General features: G+C 44.5%; 1 protein-coding gene across 1 annotated transcript in view; it reads right to left on the bottom strand.

The window, feature by feature from the left end:
- Positions 1-22,725, bottom strand: part of PLCB1 (phospholipase C beta 1) — a 659,574-nt gene that overhangs the window by 136,066 nt on the left and 500,783 nt on the right. Inside the window, exons 14-16 of the mRNA XM_077812057.1 lie at positions 22,149-22,326; positions 13,095-13,165; positions 10,405-10,501 (exon numbers count right to left, since the gene is read on the bottom strand). Coding sequence (XP_077668183.1) covers positions 10,405-10,501; positions 13,095-13,165; positions 22,149-22,326 — 346 coding nt within the window. The remainder of the gene's footprint in view (positions 1-10,404; positions 10,502-13,094; positions 13,166-22,148; positions 22,327-22,725) is intronic.

Here is a 22,725-nt window from a genome sequence, read left to right on the forward strand (position 1 = left end):
GTATAGTACAAGTGGTGAAAGCTGAAGCCCAGAGCATGGGGTTTGGAGAGCAAGTCCACCCTGGATTCATTCTATTCCACAAGGCTGTATCCAGATCCCCACTGCCGGTGTTCTGACCTGGCACATGGGGTTGCAGTGCCACTCCGGTTTGGCCCATCTGCTCCTCCTTCTTCTGAGGGGTGGATGGGACAAATCCAAGTGATGTAGCCTAGCTCAACGACACTAGGTTTCGGGCCCAATCAGATGTGGTCTTACAGCCATTGCCAAGATTCCAAGGAGTTTAACCAAATTCACCATTTGCGTGACCACCATGACAAATCTGTAGCCCAAGTTATGACCCATTGTGAAATGGGATATGACAAATCTTATGTTGCTACATTCCTACAGCCACAGTAAGGAAATGGCTGATAAAGAAAGTTTGCTTATGAATCAAATAGGGACATGGGAACTGCCATCCAGGATCATCCCAGTACACTCTCTAACCCAGTAGCCTGTCTCCTACAGTAGGCGTGCCAGATGCTCCAGAGGAAGGAGTAAATAATCCTGTAATGGAATACCCTGTCCATATAAGAAACTTCTTCCCAACTCCAGGAAGTTCGAGGCTGGATCATGCTCTGAAGCAAGAGAGCTTATATCCCTCCTAAACTGTTTGCCCAATATAGTTGTGGATGGTCTCACTTTCCATATAAGTATCTAGTCCCTCTTCAAAAAAAAGGTTCCTGGTGTCACTGGTACATTGTGGCAACGAGTTCCATACAGACCATGAGGTACCCAGCCACCAGGAAATGCTGGGCATAGTAGAAAGAACTTTCTTCCTGAACATTTCAGCCATCTGCTCATGCACAGGAGAAATGCATGAGCCTGACTAAAAAGCTTGTCCCAGTAACCCAGTAAGGGTGAGATTCTACGCTATCCCTCTAAGGCAGTGGCGCTCAACCCATGGCCCAATCAGCACACAACTGAGGCCCAGGTGACATCCTCAGGGCCATACAGATAATATATATATTGTGTGAATGTGGCCCACAATGGTAGATAGGTTGAGAACCACTGCTCTACGGGTAAGTCGACACCACACAAAAAAAGACCTGGGGCAGCAAATATGAGAGCCCGAGTCAGCTGATCAAGGCGAAAGGGCTAAAAAGAGCAGGGTAGATGTTTGGGTTTGGATGAAACCCAGCGAGGAGGGAGGCGTCTTGGAGCCTGGGCTCCAGCCCGAGTGGGAATGTCTCTACACTGCAATTTTTAGCCCTGTAGTGCGAGTCCCAGGAGCCAGCGTCCATTAATCTGGGCTCTGAGACTCACTGCCATGGGCTTTTTTCAGCTGTGTAAATATACTCTGAGAAGCAAAGCACAGAACTTGCTGCACAAAAGTAGGAGGCTTCTGGTGGCTTTAAGCCACCTTTGCATACAGTTGATTTTAGACAGTTGCAGGGACTGGAGAAGCCCCAGGTGTAACTTAGGTCAGCCTCAGAACCTCTCCAAGTTACAGTGACCTGCAATTGCGGGCTAGAATCTTTACAGCGCTATGTGCTACGGCCCTGTCCCCATTCCTACCCCCTGGGCTGATCCAGAGTTTTTAGGGATCCTTTACACTGCCCCAGACCTCTTACCTGCCATAAAACAGTCACAGCAGGAGGGGAGAGACAGCCTAAGCTCATGGCTTGATTGGGCTAAATGCATAGAGCTGGTTGCAATTTGCATATTCAACTTAAAAAGGAACATCTCCCTTTTCTTTTGTGTCTGTTACTCCCTCAAGTGATACTTGTGCGGATCCTTTCTACGCAGCGGAATAGCCTCCTGAAATGGAAAACCCAGGTCAAAACCCCTGTGGCTTAAGTAAGTTCTCCTTTAAATTTTCGCCCCAAATTAGTCTTGCACACGAGGCACAGACCCCTCAGAAAAAAAGCCTTTCATTCCAGCAAATTCTAAGCCATGTCGCTTGCACAGAAGTGCTTACACTATTGAGAGCTGATTCCCCTCCACCAAATGCCTTGGCACCTCTCTCAAAATGAAGCAATTAGTGAGTGTATGTGTGTCACATCTGAATGAGCTCTGGTGCCTCACAAAGCTCTCAGAGGCAAAGTACAAGCCAGAGGCACAGTGGAGGGCAATTGACCCACGTTGGACTTAGAAGTAATTTGGTTGCAGTCACCCGTGGATTGAAGAGGCGCAGAGTCGGCCTGGTCTGCTTTGTGCAATCAGAACAAGAAGCCAAGTGGAAGCAGGCAAAAACTGAACAAGAGCTTTCCCTGCTCCTGCGGAGAGATAATAGAGGCAGGTGAAAACTCTCCCCGTTCTTAGAGGGAGCCAGAAGGCGAACTCCACCCCCACAGGTGAAGGAGCTGTATTCGCGCGCACAGCACGGGGGGAAAGCGAGCTGCTGGCAGAGGAGCAGCAAAACCAGATGGTGGAAACTATTCTCAGGACAGTTTTATAGGCGCAAAGGCTACAGTGCACCAGGATCACTGCAGGTTCCATCGGGTGTTAAATCTTCACTGAGTCCTCACTCCTTTTGCAGCACCGTTGCCTGCTGCCTCACCACACCCCTTGTTTTCTTTCCTCACTTTAATCTTTGTGGGGTTTTTCCCATGCTGCCCAAGGCCACCCCCTTCTCTTTGTTCAAATCCCTCCTTAGCACCCACTGCTTTGGTGAAGGCTAACAACGCTAATGCAGCTGGCTGAGAAATGCTCCTACGCACCTGCCATATACACCAAAACAAAGCCTGGCTGTACTCAGGGTAGGGACCGTCCTACAAGCTGGATTGTTTCAGCTCCATGCTCCTTGCTGCTGGGATGGGTGCTTTGTGCATTGTTCAGCAGCAAGCTACTGGAACTCACTGCGGTCTTCTTCCAACACCCTCTTTCTTTAGGAACTACTAGCCAGACACCTGAAGTCTCTGTTTGTGTAATCACATTTGTCCTCTTCCACAATGAACTTTCCTTGTAATGAGTATTTTTAAATCCTGTCATGATATGACCATTGGCTTTTTAACCCCCATGTGGCTATTCAACTTCCATATAACCTCAGTGGAAAGGCTGAGAAAGACAGAGCCTTCAAGTTCTAATGCGCCCAGGAAGGACAAGCAGCATCTCTGTTTCTTCTATTTAAGATGTATTGTGTTAGGGTTTGTGGCGTATGGTATCTTTTAGCCATGCCCTACCAAAGGGAAATGCCCACAGGAATGGAGGAGCTGGCAATTGCAAATTATGTTCACGGTTATGAAATGGCTCAGCATTTAATCAGCTGTACAATTAATAACAATGACGATGATAATAATAATAATAATAATAATAATAATAATGGGTATTTTTGGTCAAATTAGGAAGGATAGAAATTGGCCATATGAACAGGATACATTCGTGCAGAGACATTTATTTCCATAGGGATGCTTTGCACTTTAGGGCAAGGGTCTCAAATCACTTGACAAAGTTTAATTCTGCCTTACATCACCGTTGGGAGATAAGTATTATTGTCCTCACTTTTATGAATGGGGAAGCAGACATGCAGAGGTTAAAGAGAGCTGCAGTGTGAAAAGGAGTGGGTGAGAATGGATTTGTGCTGTTCTCTGCTTAAATAATCAGTTTAAATTACTGTACTTTTAAAGTCTTAGTCTGTTGAACATGAATATCCTGTTGGATTGTATGTGCTGTCATTATATGTGACATTATGAAGTATTGCTCTATGTATTACTGACATATGTTGTGAGGTTGGGAACATCCACAACAGCCTTTCAGTTACAACAAAGGAGTAGCCATCAATAGCCAGACAGCATTAATAGCTCATCAACATCCATCAAGAAAAGAATCCACTATCCCAGAGACTCCTATAGCAGGTAGGCAATGGAGACTTCTTGACCAATGGGGACTGCCTGATCCTTCCCTTACAGCAAGGATCTTTCCAGCAACCTGGAAGAAAGTATAAGAGAGGAGAAGTGACATCATCACTTGGCATATTTCCCCCTGGAAGAATGTCTGGAAGACAAAGACTATGAACGGGGGAAGGGTGGACCAAGGCTGGAATGTAGTCGTAGCTTGTGTATTGAGGAACTGTACCTGCTTGTACCATTTGTCAGGGTGAGGCACTGTATGATTCAACTCTTGCTTAGACTAAAAGTTTAGGATTTAGAATGCATATTTACTTTTCATTTTCTTAAGGTAAACTATCTCTCACCTTTATGCCTACCACTTATATTCTATCCTTCTGTAGTTATTAAATCTGTTTTATATTTTACCTAAAACAGTGTGTTTTGGTTGAAGTGCTTGGGAAAACTCAGCTCAGGTCAACAAGGGCAGTTGCACGCCCACTATCCTTTTGTCAGAGTGGTGAACAAGGTAATGAGCTTACATTGGCCAGGTTTCTGACTAGTGCAACTCAGTACAGTTCCGGGATACAAGGCTAGGGAGCTGAGGGGAATTGGCTGGAGCTTCCTTATTGATGGTTCATGAGTGACCGGGAAGTCATTCATGTGACTCAGTTGGGTATGTCTGTGCCTATGGATGGCTGTGTAAGTGCAGTGCATATCAGAGGTTTGTAATTTGACATCAGCGTCACAGTGTGAGAGGTGACCCACCAAGGGTTCAGCTATTCACAGTCCAGGTTGCACCCTGGAGACCCCATCACAGATACATGCTGGATTTTTCATAAATGTGACCCCTGTGCGGTATCTTATTTGAACCTAACAAAACTGCTACTGGCAAAAAACAAAATATTGAAAATTAAGGCCTTTATCCTGCATTGACAGAGTGACATAACTTTACTCACATGAACAATCCTACTGACTTCAAGGGATTGTTTAAGGTTAAGCACATGCCTTGGTGTTTGCAGTATCAGGAGCTAAAATTGTATTTTTATTAAAAACTTTTATCTTAGTGGCATACAATCTTTTTCACTTCAATACAAAGGTGCTTCAGTGTTAACAATGGGGAGTTAAGTAGGCTTCCACTACATTAAACAAAATTATTGTGAACGTGTTTATACACACAGGCCAAAATTTTCACAAATAGGAGCCCAAAGGTCAGCTGCTAAGCCCATAGTTAGGCACCGAGGTGATTTAGGAACCCATTGACTTCAAAGAGCAAATCTTAATGGAGGAGAGTGGCCTGTTCGAAGCATTTCAGATTTTGTGACTTGTGTAAGTTCAATATATTGGAAGGTTGGTCTGGTTGCGAATATAGCATGTGTGATTTGCTTAATTATGTTGTGGTGATGTTCTTGAGTTTGTGTTTTCTCACAGTAAAGATGGTAACGAGGCCCTAGATGTGTCTTTTTCAATTCAGATAAGCTTTTTAAGTGTGAAACTTCTAAACAGAAAAAAAAAAAATCTTTGTAAAATTTGAAATTTTACTAACAACTAGGAAAGAAACAAGTACAAAACACTTTTGCAATTTAAAACTACAAAATGGGAAGAAAGTAAAGAATGAGCAAGACAAATGAAAAGTCATTTCAAATGTTTAAAAATTAATTTAAATTAAAAAAGCTTGATTTAATCCCCCCCTTTGCATTAATCTTTAGTGGACTTCCTGAGGTCACTGAGTAAGTCAGAGGCAGAGTTAGCAATGCAGCCTGGCATCCTGCCACCCAGGCCAGTTTTAACCAATATATAACACCCTAACAATAATGTCTTTTTATACTTGAACACCATAAATACTCACCCCAATGTTATAATGCAAGGAGTACTCAAATGAGAATAAAATATGTTTGGATCAAAGCTCAAAGTTAAAACCTGCTGTGTTAAATCTGCACATACTGTTCCTTACAAGAGGTAGAACTCAGTTAGGGCAAGAGCATGTGAGAGATAAATGTCATGCCCAGATTTTTGACAACAGATACATCATATTGTTCAGAAAGGTTGGTAGGCTTCAAAGTAAGAGTTCCCTCACCCATTTAGCTTCCTTTCTAGGAGGAATATTTTTCCCCATAATGTGTACGCATAACTCCTATTAGTGTTAAGGGAAGTGTAGAGAAGCAAAGTGGCCTCCCTCCGACGTTCACAGGGAGGAACCATTCCCAGCCCCCGTGCGGGCGGGTGAAGCCAGGTCAGGCCCGCCCTTTGTTCTGGAAGCAGAGGGGCAGAACAAGAAGTATAAGAGGCAGGGCTTCCGGCTCAGTTAAGAGAGAGCCAGGGAAGGAGTCAGACATCTCTGCCTTGCTGCTGGCCCCTGAGCCAGGGACCATGCTATACCAACCCCTGCCGGACCCCTGAAGGAACATCCTGAGGAGCTGCTGGAACAGCCATGTGCCAAGGACCCGTGAGAAATGACGCCCTATGAACAGACAGGGTTAGGAAGTAGTCCAGGGAAATCAGACATTAGTCCGGTTGTGGTGCTTAAACCATGGTCAGCGTGTTTTGGCAGGATCCCTGCTGACCCAGTGGAGTAGGGTGGGCCTGGGTCTCCCTACCCCCTGCTGCCAACCTCACCCCTGGGGTGGCAGCCTATTCATTTTAGGCCAGACAGCCTGTTTCTAGATGCTGTCTGCCCCGGACAGAAGGCTGGCTACAGACTGCTATTGCTCTGTCCTGCCCAGAGGGCTTGAGCCTGACTGTGGCGATTGTCTGCCCCAGCCGGAGAGCTGGGCTAAAGACAGCCCACTGCCCTGTCCCGAGGGACCAGAGCCCGAGACTCTTTACTGATTTACTGTGCTAATCCCCTGTCGATTGGCTCTCAGCAGCTAGGTGGCATAGCAAGGCGGAGTGGCCTCCCTTGGATGCTGACAGGAAGGAACCACTCAAAGTCACTACACTTGGTGGAGAAGGTGGGCACCAACCCAACCCCTGAGGCAAGGGGCTGAGGATGCCCCAAAGACCTCCCAGCAACCGTCTCTGGCCATGTGGTCGAGAAACTGGATAAGTGGCTGCCGGAGAGCCAGCAGCAACAGCAGGCAACCCAGCTGCAACATCAACAGCAACTCATGAAGTAGCTGGCAGGTCAGCAGCGACAGTTGCTCTGGGAGTTGGGGACCCAGCATCGGGAACAACAGCAGCAGTGCCTGCAAGAGCTGGCTGCCCTGCTGCCTGGTCGCAGTGGCCCTAGCCCCTCTGGGGAAACAACCCTTGCTGTGCTTACCATTCCTGTATGGCTAGCAAAGATGGGACCCGAAGATGACCCCAAGGCTTTCCTCATGACATTTGAGAGGGTCGCCTCGGCCACCCGGGGGCCCCTTGAGGAGTGGGCCACATATCTAACAGGGATGGCCCAATCGGCCTACTGTGGGCTCCTCATCGAAGAGGCCCAGGATTATGGGCAAGTAAAGGTCACAGTGCTTAACATGCTGGACATCACCCCAGAGATGTTCTGTGCGGTTCCAGGGGAAGGGGTACCCACCACGTGCCTGACCCCAGATTCAGGGGATATGACAGGAGCTGAAGGACAGCTGCTGGTGGTGGCTCCAGACCAATCAGCATTCTGTCGCCGAGGTGGCCAAACAGGTCACGCTGGAACAATTCACCCACATCCTCCCACCCTGAGGGAGGTCCTGGATGCTCCAACACTGCCCCACTACTTTAAGTGTGGCAGTCACCCTCATGGAGGACTTCTTGGCAGCAGAGGCCCTTGTCGGGCCAGAGGCCCAAGCCACGATATTGGGGTCAACCCTGACAAGCCTGGAGAAAGTTCTGGCTCATGGGCCAACTCCCGGTTGACCCTGAGGAGTCATGGCAGACGAGGTGGCACTGAACCCTGACACGCAAACCCGATGCATTGAGCGGGACCTCAGAACCTGAGGACGTCCCCACCCCTCCCCTCGCACAGACACTCGCTGAACCAGGAGACCTGGCTCAGACATCCCCAGCTAGGACCCTGTTTCTCCTGTGGCAGTTTTGGACACTTGCAGCAGGAATATCCCCTGATGGACTGTACCTTTGGCCAGATCTGCATGGGAGAGTCCCGTGCCCACAAGCAGCCTGTCGAAAAAATTACGAGCCCTGTAGTTGTTGGCGGACTACTGGGTTGCTCAACCTGATGTGTAAGACATGGGAGTACTCACCATCGCAGGCCCAGAGACTCGTACAATATGTATTCCAGTGCCAGGAGTGCCTGAACCATGCAGGGACTCTGGCGAAGGAAAACCTGCAAGCTGCCCAAGGGACCCAGGAGTGAAGCTATAACCAGGGGGCACAGTTTCAGACCTTTGAAGTTGGTGAACGGGTCCTGCTCCTACTACCTCTGAGGAGTACAAGCTCCTGGCCCCCTGGCAGGGGCTGTACAAAGTAATCTGTCGGGTGGGGTCAGTAATGTATGAAATTCAGCAACTGGACTGGCAGAAGAAATAACAGCTCTATCTTGTCAACCTCCTGAAGACTTCGCAAGAGCAGGGGCGTCTATTGATTGTCCCTTACTCTACTGAGCCAGACCTGGGCAATCGGCCCAGAGGAACCACAACTCAGGAATACCCTCACCAAGGAGCAACAGAGGCAGGCTTGAAGCCTGTTGAAGGCCTTCCCTAAGACCTTCACTGCTCTACCTGGCCAGACCACTCTTGTCCACCATGCCATCCTGACCAACCCAGGGGTGTGATGGTTGTGAGGTGACGTGGCACCTCCCATGGTGTGATCCTGCACTTTTGCATCGACTTACAAAGGGTAAACAAGATCTCTAAATTCAATGCGTACCCAATACCGCGTATTGATGAATTGCTTGACCACCTCGGGGAAGCTCACTTCATCACCGCCCCTCACAAACGGCTGCTGGCAAATCCCCCTTAATCCAAGCCTGAGAGAGAAGACAGCGTTTGCCGTGCCAACTGTGATCTACCAGTTTCTCTGGATGCCCTTCAGTCTCTATGGGGCCCCCACCACCTTCCAGAGGCTGATGGATCGCCTCCTCCTGTAGCCTCACGGTTCCTACGCTGCAGCATATCTCAATGACGTGGTGATACACAGCCGACACCAGGAAGACCATCTCAACCAGGTGGTGGCTGTCGTATGGGCCCTGTGGGCTTAACTGCCCACCAACCCAAGGAAGTGTCGGATCGGGTGGCAGGAAATGACATACCTTGGATACACCTTGGGCCGAGGACAGGCACGGCCTCTCATTGGACAGGTTCAAGCCTTGCAGGCCTGGCTACCACCCACCATGAAGGGACAAGAGCGTCAATTCCTGAGGCTAGCCGACTATTCTCTCTGACACTGACGGGGGGGAACCACTCAAAGCCTCTACAGGGAGTATAAATGTGCATCCAACAGAAAATTTAATATTAGAAAAAGGCAACTTGAATACAAACAGCTTACTATAAGTTGGACCAGTACACACACACACAATGTTTTAAATATTTTATAATGAAGCCATGAAGTTGGTTCAAGATAGAAAGTGATGTAAAGATTTCTTGCAGTCCTATTATCGCTGTTGAGCTGATGGATGGGAATCAAAGATATATAAATATATACATATATTGACAATGAAGTTTTAAATATTTCAATATATTTGTTTGGGGGAGTTACTTAATTTGCTTCTGATGAAGCAGTTGCCATCATGCTCATAACAACTGCAATACAAGGCTCAGTAGATGTAAAATCTTGTATAGAGGTAATGGATTTAGGCACCCATAACCCTGGTCTTCAAGGGCCTCATAAATCCAGGACTTAAAAATGAAAATGCGATAGGCTGCTTTAACAAAAAAGAAATGTCAAGAACATGTTGTATCCTGTCAAAACACCATGAAAAAGGGCAGGTAGATGGTAGGGGGTTCTGCTCCTAGACAGGAAATGCTGCTGTTCTGTTTATTAATGATGCTGCAAAGTGCATTCCCAGCAAGACTTTATCAGTGAAAAATCAGCAGGGGATGAAGTTATAGCCTAGGCTGTGGTAGAAAAGATAGATTTACATGAGGGGTGAGCGCTGTGTTTATATTTTATCTGTTGTACGTGCAACATGGGCACAGCGTAAAAGCACTTGCTGTTTCTCGCTCAATGCTCACGATCTCGTTGTTCAAAGGTTGACAATACGCCTCGCTTTTCTGACCCTGTTTATTCATGGACATTTAATTTGACAAGCAAAGACTTTTTCAATTCCAGAAACTTTGTCGAACCTGACGCACACACTGCATACCAATGTTTACCATAGACAAAACTGAATGTTTAGACCAGTGCATATCTCAAAATGAATGTGGCTCTATTGTCCCTCGATACATGTGGGTAATTCCTAATACCCTTAACAGGATTTATGTAACGCACTAAGGAGAGAAAAGCAGAGAGTCATCAGTTTTCTGAGCAGTCTCTTCTCCTATACCTATGGGGACAGATCCTCTACGGGTGTCTACTTGACTTCCATGAAGATATGACAACTGCATTTACACAGGTTGAAGATCTGCCCCATGATATGTTCAAATAATTCCGATTGAGGATAAGAAAGCGACCTCCTAAGTAATTCCCAGTATAAAATCATGCTATGGCTATTTAGATTACTTACTTTTTGATATCTCAAATGACTCAAACTTCACTGGCTGTATGTAGTTCACCAGGTTAGACATTTCTTCCGTGGCCATGGCTTCACTGCCAGCAGTGCCCTAGAACAAGGAGACAAGGGAAGACTTTGTGTTTATTGCATATCAAAGGTCACTGGTGGGATTTCTATAAAGTAGACTTTATATATCTAAGACTCCAAGTGTCCGTTACCTGCCACAGCAAAGTCAATGGGAGCTTTACCATTTACTTTAGTGGGTGTGGGATCAATGTCCAATAGATCATTATTCATTTGTATATGCACATTATCTGGCCTATTTCCCTTTGATATGGGGCTTGGCTCATCCCCTTTAGGCTCCTCATCTAGAGGAAGGGAGTCGTTTTTGTTTGTTTTTGTTAACAGGGTGTTAAGCAATGAAATTCACTCTGAAAGTTGTGAAACTCATTGAGAGAAGGAGGAATTTCAAGGGGACAAAAGGAAATACATGTGAAATAGTCTTAATGAGCCTCGTGGGAGTTTCACAGATTTATATGGATGAGCACAAGTCCATGGGGCTGGATGTTCTGCATCCGAAGGTGCTAAAGGAGTTGGTGGATGTGATTGCAGAGCCGTTGGCCATTATCTTTGAAAACTCGTGGCAATTGGAGGAGGTCCCGGATGACTGGAAAAAGACTAATGTAGTGCCAATCTTTAAAAGAGAGAAGGAGGAGGATCTGGGGAACTACAGGCCAGCCAGCCTCACCTAGGTCCCTGGAAAAATCACGGAGCAGGTCCTCAAGGAATCAATTCTGAAGCACTTAGAGGAGAGGAAAGTGATCAGGAACAGTCAGCATGGATTCACCAAGGGCAAGTCATGCCTGACTAATCTAATTGCCTTCTATCATGAAATAACTGGCTCTGTGGATGAGGGGAAAGTAGTGGATGTGTTGTTTCTTGACTTTAACAAAGCTTTTGATATGGTCTCCCACAGTATTCTTGCCAGCAAGTAATATGGGCTGGATGAATGGACTATAAGGTGTATAGAAAGCTGGCTAGATTGTCGGGCTCAACGGGTAGTGATTAATGGCTCCATGTCTAGTTGGCAGCAGGTATCAAGCTAAGTGCCTCAAGGGTCTGTCTTGGGGCCGGTTTTGTTCAATATCTTCATTAATGATCTAGAGGATGGCATGGACTGCACCCTCAGCAAGTTTGCAGATGACACTAAACTGGGAGGAGTGGTAGATATGCTGGAGGGTAGGGATAGGATACAGAGGGACCTAGACAAATTAGAGGATTGGGCCAAAAGAAATCTGATGAGGTTCAACAAGGACAAGTGCGGAGTCCTGCACTTAGGACGGAAGAATCCCACAAACCGCTACAGACTGGGGACCAAATGGCTAGGCAGCAGTTCTGCAGAAAAGGAACTAGGGGTTACAGTGGATGAGAAGCTGGATATGAGTCAACAGTGTGCCCTTGTTGCCAAGAAGGCCAATGGCATTTTGGGATGTATAATAGGGGCACTGCCAGCAGATCGAGGGACGTGATCATTCCCCTCTATTCGGCATTGGTTAGGTCTCATCTGGAGTACTGCGTCCAGATTTGGGCCCCACACGACAAGAAGGATGTGGACAAATTGGAAAGCGTCCAGCGGAGGGCAACAAAAATGATTAGGGGACTGGAACACATGATTTATGAGGAGAGGCTGAGGGAAGTGGGATTGTTTAGTCTGCAGAAGAGAAGAATGAGGAGGGATTTGATAGCTGCTTTCAACTATCTGAAAGGGGATTCCAAAGAGGATGGATCTAGACTGTTCCCAGTGATAGCAGGTGACAGAACAAGGAGTAATGGTCTCAAGTTGCAGTGGGGGAGGTTTAGGTTGGATATTAGGAAAAACTTTTTTACTAGAAGGATGGTGAAGCACTGGAATGCGTTACCTAGGGAGCTGGTAGAATCTCCTTCCATAGAGGTTTTTAAGGTCAGGCTTGACAAAGCCCTGGCTGGGATGATTTAGTTGGGGATTGGTCCTGCTTTGAGCAGGGGGTTGGACTAGATGACCTCCTGAGGTCCCTTCCAACTCTGATTATTCTATGATTCTATGAAGAGGAGACCTTACCACTCTATTTAAAAGCTAAATCACATAGCTGGTATTTTAATACTTTATACATGCCTATAAGATTCCTGGGAAACAGACTGCCTTATCTTATCTTCTGAAAAGTGCCGAGCACATTGTGAGCACCCATATAAATTAATAATAATAATAAATGTGTCTCCTACAGATTTCACCACAGAGCTGTCACAGCATAGTTATATATAAGCTGTATATATATATATAGAGAGAGAGAGATACACACATATATACATACATATATATGTATATACACACATATAATAAAGAAGTAGCTGTCTAAAACTGATTCATTATATCTTATTTTACGAAGTTAAAATATGAATAAAGTGAGCAACAGTGTACACGTGTTCGCAAAAAGAAAAGAAGTACTTGTGGCACCTTAGAGACTAACCAATTTATTTGAGCATAAGCTTTCGTGAGCTACAGCGAATTCTTTTAGGACTATTGGCAAATATTTCTAAAGTTTGTATTATGTTTTAAGGGCATGTCTTCCTTTCTCCACTAGATGGCAGTCCAACACTTAGTAATGCAAGCCAAATTAAAGGACCAGAATCACTCCACCGCTATTTCAAAATATTTAAATCCTTACTTCATCTGTTGACGATTTTTTGCAGTCATCATCATAGTCATCGTCATCGTCACTTTCGATCTCTGCTTCTCCTGCAACATTTTAATTACAATACAATTATTGGCTGAAACAATGATTATAAATACCAAGACTATTCTTGATAGACACCTTCAAGTGCTGTTGCTTTAGAGGGTTCCACATTTTAGGGGGACTGCCTCTTATATAACACACCAAATTCACTGTCTTGAGTGGTTTAGCCATCCTCAACATCGCTGACTTACTTTGGGGAATTTGCCTATCAAACAAACAACCCCTTTGTGTCTTTGTAAAGGACTTTTGTGGTCAACAAAACAGTGATTCAGAACAGCAGTTTAGATGTTAGAATAATGAACTAAAAAAAAAGAAAAAAGAATGCTGCATTTTGATAGTCCGTGCATATACAATATACAGTATCACATATTATTAACCAAGGATAGTCCAATGGTTAGGACTTGGCTGATTTGAGTTCAAGTCTCTCCTCTGCCACACACTTCCTGTGTGATGTTGGGCAAGTCACTTACCTTTTTCTTTATGCCTCAGTTCTCTATCTGTAAAATGGGGATAATAGCACTTCCCTAAGGGTGTTGTAAGGATAAATACATTAAAGATCCTGAGAAACCATGGCAATGGATGCTATATAAGTACCATTACTTGGACTGTAACGTCTTTGTTTGTACAGTGTCTAGCACAATGGGGCTGCATTCTCCATTAGTCCTTATGCACTACTGTAATAAACTTAGTTATTACTACTAACAACAATGTACTTATTCAATAAATAATATTTTGGGTTAAATTAAAATATTTAATATTTTTATCATAAAATATTGACAATTGTGAGGCAGATACTCAGCTGCTGTCAACTGGCAATAGTTCCTTTGATTTCAATGGAGCTATTTCAATGTATACCAATTGAAGTTCTGTCCCTGCATGTTTTTCTAGCCCTCAGCGCTGAGGTGGCATATCACACTCTCACCAGCAGAGGGCAATGCAAACTAAATAATGTGAAGAAGCTGCTTAAATATCATTCTTTTACTCAAAAAGTACTGAATGAGTAGATGAGACTGAATCACATAGATTTTTAAGCCTTGTTCTCAGTTATTTTATACCAATTTAAACACTATTGGCAAGACAGATTAATTTGTTACTAAATCAAAGAAACATTTTCCCCCTAAACAAAATAGTCTTATTATAGCGCTTTCCAGAAACAATCACGTTCAACAAAAATTGCAGCCTTATCTTTCTCCTTAGAAATTTCTACTGTAGGTTTTACTTTCAGAAAGAAGCCATCAAAACTGAGCTTTAACTTACGCGCAGATCCCTAGATGGACCTGCTAGGTCAGTATGTTTTATTACAGGCTGCATGAATCTTTTTATTTCACAACCTTTTGCCCACGGTTTTCACTTTTCTCAGTTAACCATGGCAAAGCAATTTTCTTTTGGCATCAGGAACGGCTAACATCCTTGCGTGCTGCAAAAACAAACTGCAATGTGAGAATTCATCCACAATGCCACAATCTTCCTCCTTGGGGGGAAGAGATAATTCAGTCCTGATTCTTCATCTCAATTCATGGCCTGATTCAAAGCCCACCGAAGTCAACGTAATGACCTCTGTTGACTATGTAGAGCATATATAATGAAAGCAAAGTGGGCTACTTTCTCAATCGAGCTATGATTCCCCAGGCTGGGTTTTCTCCCAGACACTGGTGTTGATATGCCATGCCTTTTTTCATGAACAAATCTTTGTTTGAACATTTCATTGAAGAAAATAACATGAGCGCTCAACAGGCTCAGGGGATAGTTTGGGGGAACTTTAATGTATTGCTAAGAGCCTGAAGTGTTCTCGCTGGATTTGCAGTAACAGCCACTGGCTATGAATCTCTTAATTTATTCATTTAGATTAGCAAAAAGCACTTCCTAGAGTCCATTAAACGAGAAGAAGAGGCAGATTATGGCAAACTTTTTGCCCTGCTGAGATTAGTATATATTGGTGGCACCCATTGGTTGGCAGCTTATCACCACCAGATGTGTCCATGGAGGGAAATCTGCAACATATTACCTATTTATTTGAAAAGGTTTAACTGAAATATCCCAATTAGATCAATTCTCACTTACAAAAGTTCTCCTAGGACAGCATAAGCTGCAGCTGTGAACACTCTGTTTGCCAGAAGCTGGGAATAGGCAACAAGAGATGGATCACTTGATGATTACCTGTTCTGTTCATTCCCTCTTATGTACATGTAAGGGTCTACAAACAAATATTGCAAATTAATGCAGCTTTAGAAACTACGGGTCAGATCCTCAACTTGAGTTGCCATAGCTCCATTGACTGTTGTTGTTCTGGAATTTACACCAGCTAAGGATGTGGATTTATGACGTTATATGAAGCTACAACGAAAACCATGGGCGGGAAAGGCTAGTTGAACAGAGTCTGACTACAGATATTTGAGCACTATGTATACAGTAAGATAAGAGATGGTGCTAGATACTGGGGTTTCCAAAGAAGCCTAAGATAAGTAGGTGTCCAACATTGAATGAAATTCAGAACCGCCTTAGGCCCCTTTGCAAATCCCCATCTGAGTGAAAAAAAATTTAAAATTCACTTGTGCAGCTCTGTTAGCGGTCTAAACTGCACCAAAATAGCTCAATCAACTGAAGACCTGCAGGAACACCTTGTGCGGGAAAGCACCTTTTATTTACTCTTTGGATACCTTTCAGTGCTGACATACTTTTTAGATTTAGGAGTTCATTTTATTTAGCTTGTAAATTTAAAGTGGTCACTTGCTGACAGCTGGCAATGCGCCAGCTCTTCAGCTGGTTTAAATCGGCAAAGCTCCTCAGACTACAACAACCCAATGCTGATTCACACCAGCTGAGGAGCTAGCTCTAAAAGCTTTAATCCATTTTTACTCAGTCACCCAGGGAGCACATACGCTCCTTCATCTTCTCCTAGCATTCCTGCAACTCTCCGTGAGTAGTTCCTCTGCAGACCATAGTGAATCTCACCCTAAAAGGGAAGGGTTAAGAATTTGCCCCACTATTTTTAAGTGTTAGCCAGGCACTTAGCAGTTATCCAAACTTTGGCTGCTTTAAACTGTCAGTTGCTTTGGGCCTTTATATTAAATAATCCGTCCACGTCAAGCCCATGAAAAACAACCTACCGCGTACAGAGGTAATATGAAAAGGAAACAAAATACCACAATACCACAATGCTAGGAATGAGATTTTCTTTTTCCAAAATGAAACTCTAATCCAAACCAATTTCTCAAACGTCTGGTGATTTGGCCAGCATACAATGCTGCAGTGACGCTGGTGGTATACAGGCATTTTCAACTCACAGAAAAGTGACTTAAATTGGTTTATAAACCAATGTAGTGAATCAGGTGCAAAGCCTTCTCTGAACACTCTGATTTTGGGTTATAAATAATAATATTTTGCTGCTATATTTTGCTTATAAGTACATCCAAGAGTCATCTTTAAGACTGTCCTAAATCAATTTCAACTAAAGCCAAATAAGCCTAGCTTAAAATGAAATACAAGTCTCCGCACCTTTTGCATCAGTTTGACTAAAATGGTTTTAAATCGCACCTATAATTAAACGGGCTCACCTTTCTCATGTAATAATAATACCCAGGATTTATTCAATACGTTTCATCCACAGATCTCACAGGTGTTTAACAAAGGAGGTCAGAATCATTATCTCTATTTTCCAGATGGGGAAACTGAGGCACAAGGCAGTGACAAGACTTGCCCAAGGTCACCCAGCAGGCCCATGGGCAAGCAAAGAATAGAAGCTAGGTCTCCCAAGACCCAGTCCAGTGCTTTATTGACTATGCAACACTGCTTGTCAAGGCAAGTCCTTATTCTCACAAGTCCTGTATACTGCTATAAACACATTTAAATAATAGATTTTTAAAAACCTACATTAAAGGAACTTTAAGCTTGCAAACATCACACAGTCAAAAGTTAGGAAATGGCAGAACTGAAGTTGCCTGTGCTACCTTAATACAGCTGTCTTGTGTGTATGCATAATGATAGTTTTTAATTACATGACTGGCTGACACCTGGCATAGAAAATGTCACCCCTAATGCTTAAAGTTTGGCAAAGTTATAAGCAACGGAAAACAGGGTCTTATAATGAAAAGTGTTAGACAACCTTAATTTTGGGCAGCGCTACCTGCCTATAATAATTGTTTAGGATGTAAGTTCTTCAGGGCAAAGATTTCTCTTATTATGTGTGTGAACAGTGCCTTGCACAACTGGTCTCTGATCTCACATGGGATCTCTGGGCACTATCATGATACAACTAATACATGATGATAACCTTCCTGTTCTAAATCTGTATTCAAGAAACCAGCTAGTGACCAACAAGAAATGAAGTATTACCTACTGCTTCCCATTGGCTAAGATCCCTATAATCACCAATTGTACTGGATATTTAGTTTCAATATTATGTTTCTCACTAGAACATAGGAACTTAAAAAAACAACAATTTAATGTGGTTTGTTATAGGAGTGCAGAACAAACCTTAGTGAACTCAGGTAGATAGATATATAGATATATAGCTCTCAAATCAAAAGCAGATAAAGATACTTTTATATATTTTATTTATTGGAAATTGCTCTTCTACTTAGTTTGCCCAGTTTTAGCCTGGAGCAAGTTTTTTACCTTCTTCAGTACAGGAGGTTTACAATAGGAATAGTGTAAACTCTAGCTGCATGAACAGTCTGTACTGTGCATTGCGGGTGGGTGGGAGCAGCTACAGGTATAAAAGTAAGAGTACAGTGTGGTGATAATTAGAGAAATCAAAGCTAAGTAAATGCAAATAATCTACATCCATGTATTGGTGACTGTGGTGTCTTGGAAAAATTAATCCGCTCTCTGTCCAGAGGAATGCACAGCCCGTGCTATCAATTTATTTGTTTTATTTAGGTGGGTAAAATGGAAACAGAGCAGTGTACTTTCATATGGAGGAGTGGGAATTAATGGGAGTCACATGGTTAAATAGCGGTGCATTGAGCTGAGAAATATACCATGAAGTAATACAAGATGTAGGGCCTGATTTACCCTGGCCTTGCACCTTGTGTGGTCATTTTCCCCAGTGCAATGTAAGTGGATGTAAAATGATACCATTCTGATGTGCTAGCATTTTACACCCACTTTACACAGGTACATGTGACCCTACTAGATGTGAGGCAGCAGTGAATGGGGCTCTGGGACTTTGAGAGCCAAATCACCCCCTGCATTCAGTCTTAAATACAGAAGAACCACTGCAGTTTCACTGTGCACGGAGCTAATACACAGAAAGGCCCTTCATGGAAGTCATATCCCTTGCATGCTTCATAGAATCATAGAATATCAGGGTTGGAAGGGACCTCAGGAGGTCATCTAGTCCAACCCCCTGCTCAAAGCAGGACCGATCCCCAATTAAATCATCCTTTGTCAAGCCTGACCTTAAAAACTTCTAGGGAAGGAGATTCCACCACCTCCCTAGGTAACGCATTCCAGTGTTTCACCACCCTCTTAGTGAAAAAGTTTTTCCTAATATCCAACCTAAATCTCCCCCATTGCAACTTGAGAGCATTACTCCTTGTTCTGTCATCTGCTACCACTGAGAACAGTCTAGAGCCATCCTCTTTGGAACCCCCTTTCAGGTAGTTGAAAGCAGCTATCAAATCCCTCCTCATTCTTCTCTTCTGAAGACTAAACATCCCCAGTTCCCTCAGCTTCTCCTCATAAGTCATGTGTTCCAGTCCCCTAATCATTTTTGTTGCCCTCCTCTGGACTCTTTCCAATTTATCCACATCCTTCTTGTAATGTGGGGCCCAAAACTGGACACAGTACTCCAGATGAGGCCTCACCAATGTCGAATAGAGGGGAACGATCACGTCCCTTGATCTCCTGGCAATGCCCCTACTTATACATCCAAAAATGCCATTGGCTTTTTTGGCAACAAGGGCACACTGTTGACTCATATCCAACTTCTCGTCCACTGTAACCCCTAGTTCCTTTTCTGCAGAACTGCTGCCGAGCCATTTGGTCCCTAGTCTGTAGCGGTGCATGGGATTCTTCCATCCTAAGTGCAGGACTCTGCACTTGTCCTTGTTGAACCTCATCAGATTTCTTTTGGCCCAAAGCTCTGCTCCATGGTGCTTCCCTTTGCATTGGAAGTTTGGGCACATGGCAATGGGAGGCTGGAGGAGCTGATCATATACTAAACTCCCCAAGTGTGTGGGGCGGGGGGAAGAGGGGAGGGGACCTAAATGTATCGCACACAACACAATGCACCAGGTCATTAGATTTCTTCCGGCAACTAACAGATGTTACTAGATCGCAGGCCCTGGTTCTCATGGGAGACTTCAATCACCCTGATATCTGTTGGGAGAGCAACACAGCGGTGCACAGACAATCCAGGAAGTTTTTGGAAGGTGTAGCGGACAATTTCCTGGTGCAAGTGCTGGAGGAACCAACTAGGGGCAGACCTCTTCTTGACCTGCTGCTCACAAACCGGGAAGAATTAGTAGGGGAAGCTAAAGTGGATGGGAACCTGGGAGGCAGTGACCATGAGATGATCGAGTTCAGAATCCTGACACAGGGAAGAAAGGAGAGCATCAGAATACGGACCCTGGACTTCAGAAAAGCAGACTTTGACTCCCTCAGGGAACTGATGGGCAGGATCCCCTGGGAGAATAACATGAAGGGGAAAGGAGGCCAGGAGAGCTGGCTGTATTTTAAAGAATCCTTATTGAGGTTACAGGGACAAACCATCCCGATGTGTAGAAAGAATAGTAAATATGGCAGGCGACCAGCTTGGCTTAACAGTGAAATCCTTGCTGATCTTAAACACAAAAAAGAAGCTTACAAGAAGTGGAAGATTGGACAAATGACCAGGGAAGAGTATAAAAATATTGCTCGGGCATGCAGGAGTGAAATCAGGAAGGTCAAATCATACCTGGAGTTGCAGCTAGCAAGAGATGTTAAGAGTAACAAGAAGGGTTTCTTCAGGTATGTTAGCAACAAGAAGAAAGTCAAGGAAAGTGTGGGTCCCTTACTGAATGAAGGAGGCAACCTAGTGACAGAGGATGTGGAAAAAGCTAATGTACTCAATGCTTTTTTTGCCTCTGTCTTCACGAACAAGGTCAGCTCCCAGACTACTGCACTGGGCAGCACAGCATGGGAGGAGGTGACCAGCCCTCTGTGGAGAAAGAAGTGGTTCGCGACTATTTAGAAAAGCTGGACGAGCACAAGTTCATGGGGCCGGATGCGCTGCATCCGAGAGTGCTAAAGGAGTTGGTGGATGTGATTGCAGAGCCATTGGCCATTATCTTTGAAAACTCATGGCGATCGGGGGAAGTCCCGGACGACTGGAAAAAGGCTAATGTAGTGCCCATCTTTAAAAAAGGGAAGGAGGAGGATCCGGGGAACTACAGGCCAGTCAGCCTCACCTCAGTCCCTGGAAAAATCATGGAGTAGGTCCTCAAGGAATCAATTCTGAAGCACTTAGAGGAGAGGAAAGTGATCAGGAACAGTCAGCATGGATTCACCAAGGGCAAGTCATGCCTGACTAATCTAGTTGCCTTCTATGACGAGATAACCTGCTCTGTGGATGAGTGGAAAGCAGTGAACGTGTTGTTCCTTGACTTTAGCAAAGCTTTTGACACAGTCTCCCACAGTGTCCTTGCCAGCATGTTAAAGAAGTATGGGCTGGATGAATGGACTATAAGGTGGATAGAAAGCTGGCTAGATTGTCGGGCTCAACGGGTAGTGATCAATGGCTCCATGTCCAGGTGGCAGCCGGTATCAAGTGGAGTGCCTCAAGGGTCGGTCCTTGGGCTGGTTTTGTTCAGTATCTTCATAAATGATCTGGAGGATGGTGTGGATTGCACCCTCAGCAAGTTTGCAGATGACACTAAACTGGGAGGAGAGGTAGATATGCTGGAGGGTAGGCATAGGATACAGAGGGACCTAGACAAATTGGAGGATTGGACCAAAAGAAATCTGATGAGGTTCAACAAGGACAAGTGCAGAGTCCTGCACTTAGGACGGAAGAATCCAATGCACCGCTACAGACTAGGGACCCAATGGCTAGGCAGCAGTTCTGCAGAAAAGGACCTAGGGGTTACAGTGGATGAGAAGCTGGATATGAGCCAACAGTGTGCCATTGTTGCCAAGAAGGCCAATGGCATTTTGGGATGTATACGTAGGGGCATTGCCAGCAGATTGAGGGACGTGATTGTTTCCCTCTATTCGGCATTGGTGAGGCCTCATCTGGAGTACTGTGTCCAGTTTTGGGCCCCACACTACAAGAAGGATGTGGACAAATTGGAAAGAGTCCAGAGGAGGGCAACAAAAATGATTAGGGGACTGGAACATATGACTTATGAGGAGAGACTGAGGGAACTGGGATTGTTTAGTCTGCGGAAGAGAAGACTGAGGGGGGATTTGATAGCTACTTTCAACTACCTGAAAGGGGGTTCCAAAGAGGATGAATCTAGACTGTTCTCAGTGGTAGCAGATGACAGAACAAGGAGTAATGGTCTCAAGTTGCAATGAGGGAGGTTTAGGCTGGATATTAGGTTTAGGCTGGATATTAGGAAAAACTTTTCCACTAGGAGGGTGGTGAAACACTGGAATGCGTTACCTAGGGAGGTGGTGGAATCTCCTTCCTTAGAAGTTTTTAAGGTCAGGATTGACAAAGCCCTGGCTGGGATGATTTAGTTGGGGATTGGTCCTGCTTTGAGCAGGGGGTTGGACTAGATGACCTCCTGAGGTCTCTTCCAACCCTGATATTCTGATTCTATGATTAGCAGGAAATACTCCTGAGCCTCAACCTCGCTTAGATCATGAGCAAAGCCTGTTGACTTGGCTTTTGTAAGGGGGACAGCACTTTGCCCTAACTAAGTAACGTACCAGCCATTGGGCTAGACCCACACTGAGGCACCTTTACACTTACAGAGTGGTGTAAACAAGACTTAGTGTCAATCACAATTGGGCTCCTTATGTTTCAGGCAGTAATGTATTTGGAAGTTCAACTTTTACCTGCTCCAGGAGATGAGGGTTCAAATCCACTGGATGTATCACTGCACGTGTTGGAAGCTTGCTCAGAGAGCTTCTTTTTTGAACTTCCGTCGGCAGACTTTTGTGATTTCTTTTTATTCTTCACCAGAATTTTGTACATTAAGTCCATAGGGCTTGGAAGGGGAATGCCACTTTCAAGCTTAGAGGAAAGAAGGAGAGATGTGTAATAAATAAAATGGTCCCAAGCCAGCTTCTCATTCTCCCCATGATACAATGTACAGTTGTGCAATCCAAAATGTAACCCCATTTTAAGATGAAGCGTGGTTTGCACAACAGGTAGGCTCTGTGCTAAACAAAACAGCACCAATGAAGGCGCTTTAGAAGATAAAGAAAAAATGCACTATGAAATATCTACAACAGTAACCGTAAGAAGTATTATTTCCAATGTGAAAGCCCAGATTATAAAAGAGTAGATGTTAGAGCCAATTTTGATTTAGAGGATTAGCTCACAATAATCTCCAGATCAGAAACCATATGCTTAAACCAATAATAGCATAAATTACTTTTAAAAACCCCAAACCCAAAAATCCAGCAGCTT

Source organism: Eretmochelys imbricata, chromosome 3, assembly GCF_965152235.1.
Source record: "Eretmochelys imbricata isolate rEreImb1 chromosome 3, rEreImb1.hap1, whole genome shotgun sequence".
NCBI classification, from domain to species: Eukaryota; Metazoa; Chordata; order Testudines; family Cheloniidae; genus Eretmochelys; species Eretmochelys imbricata.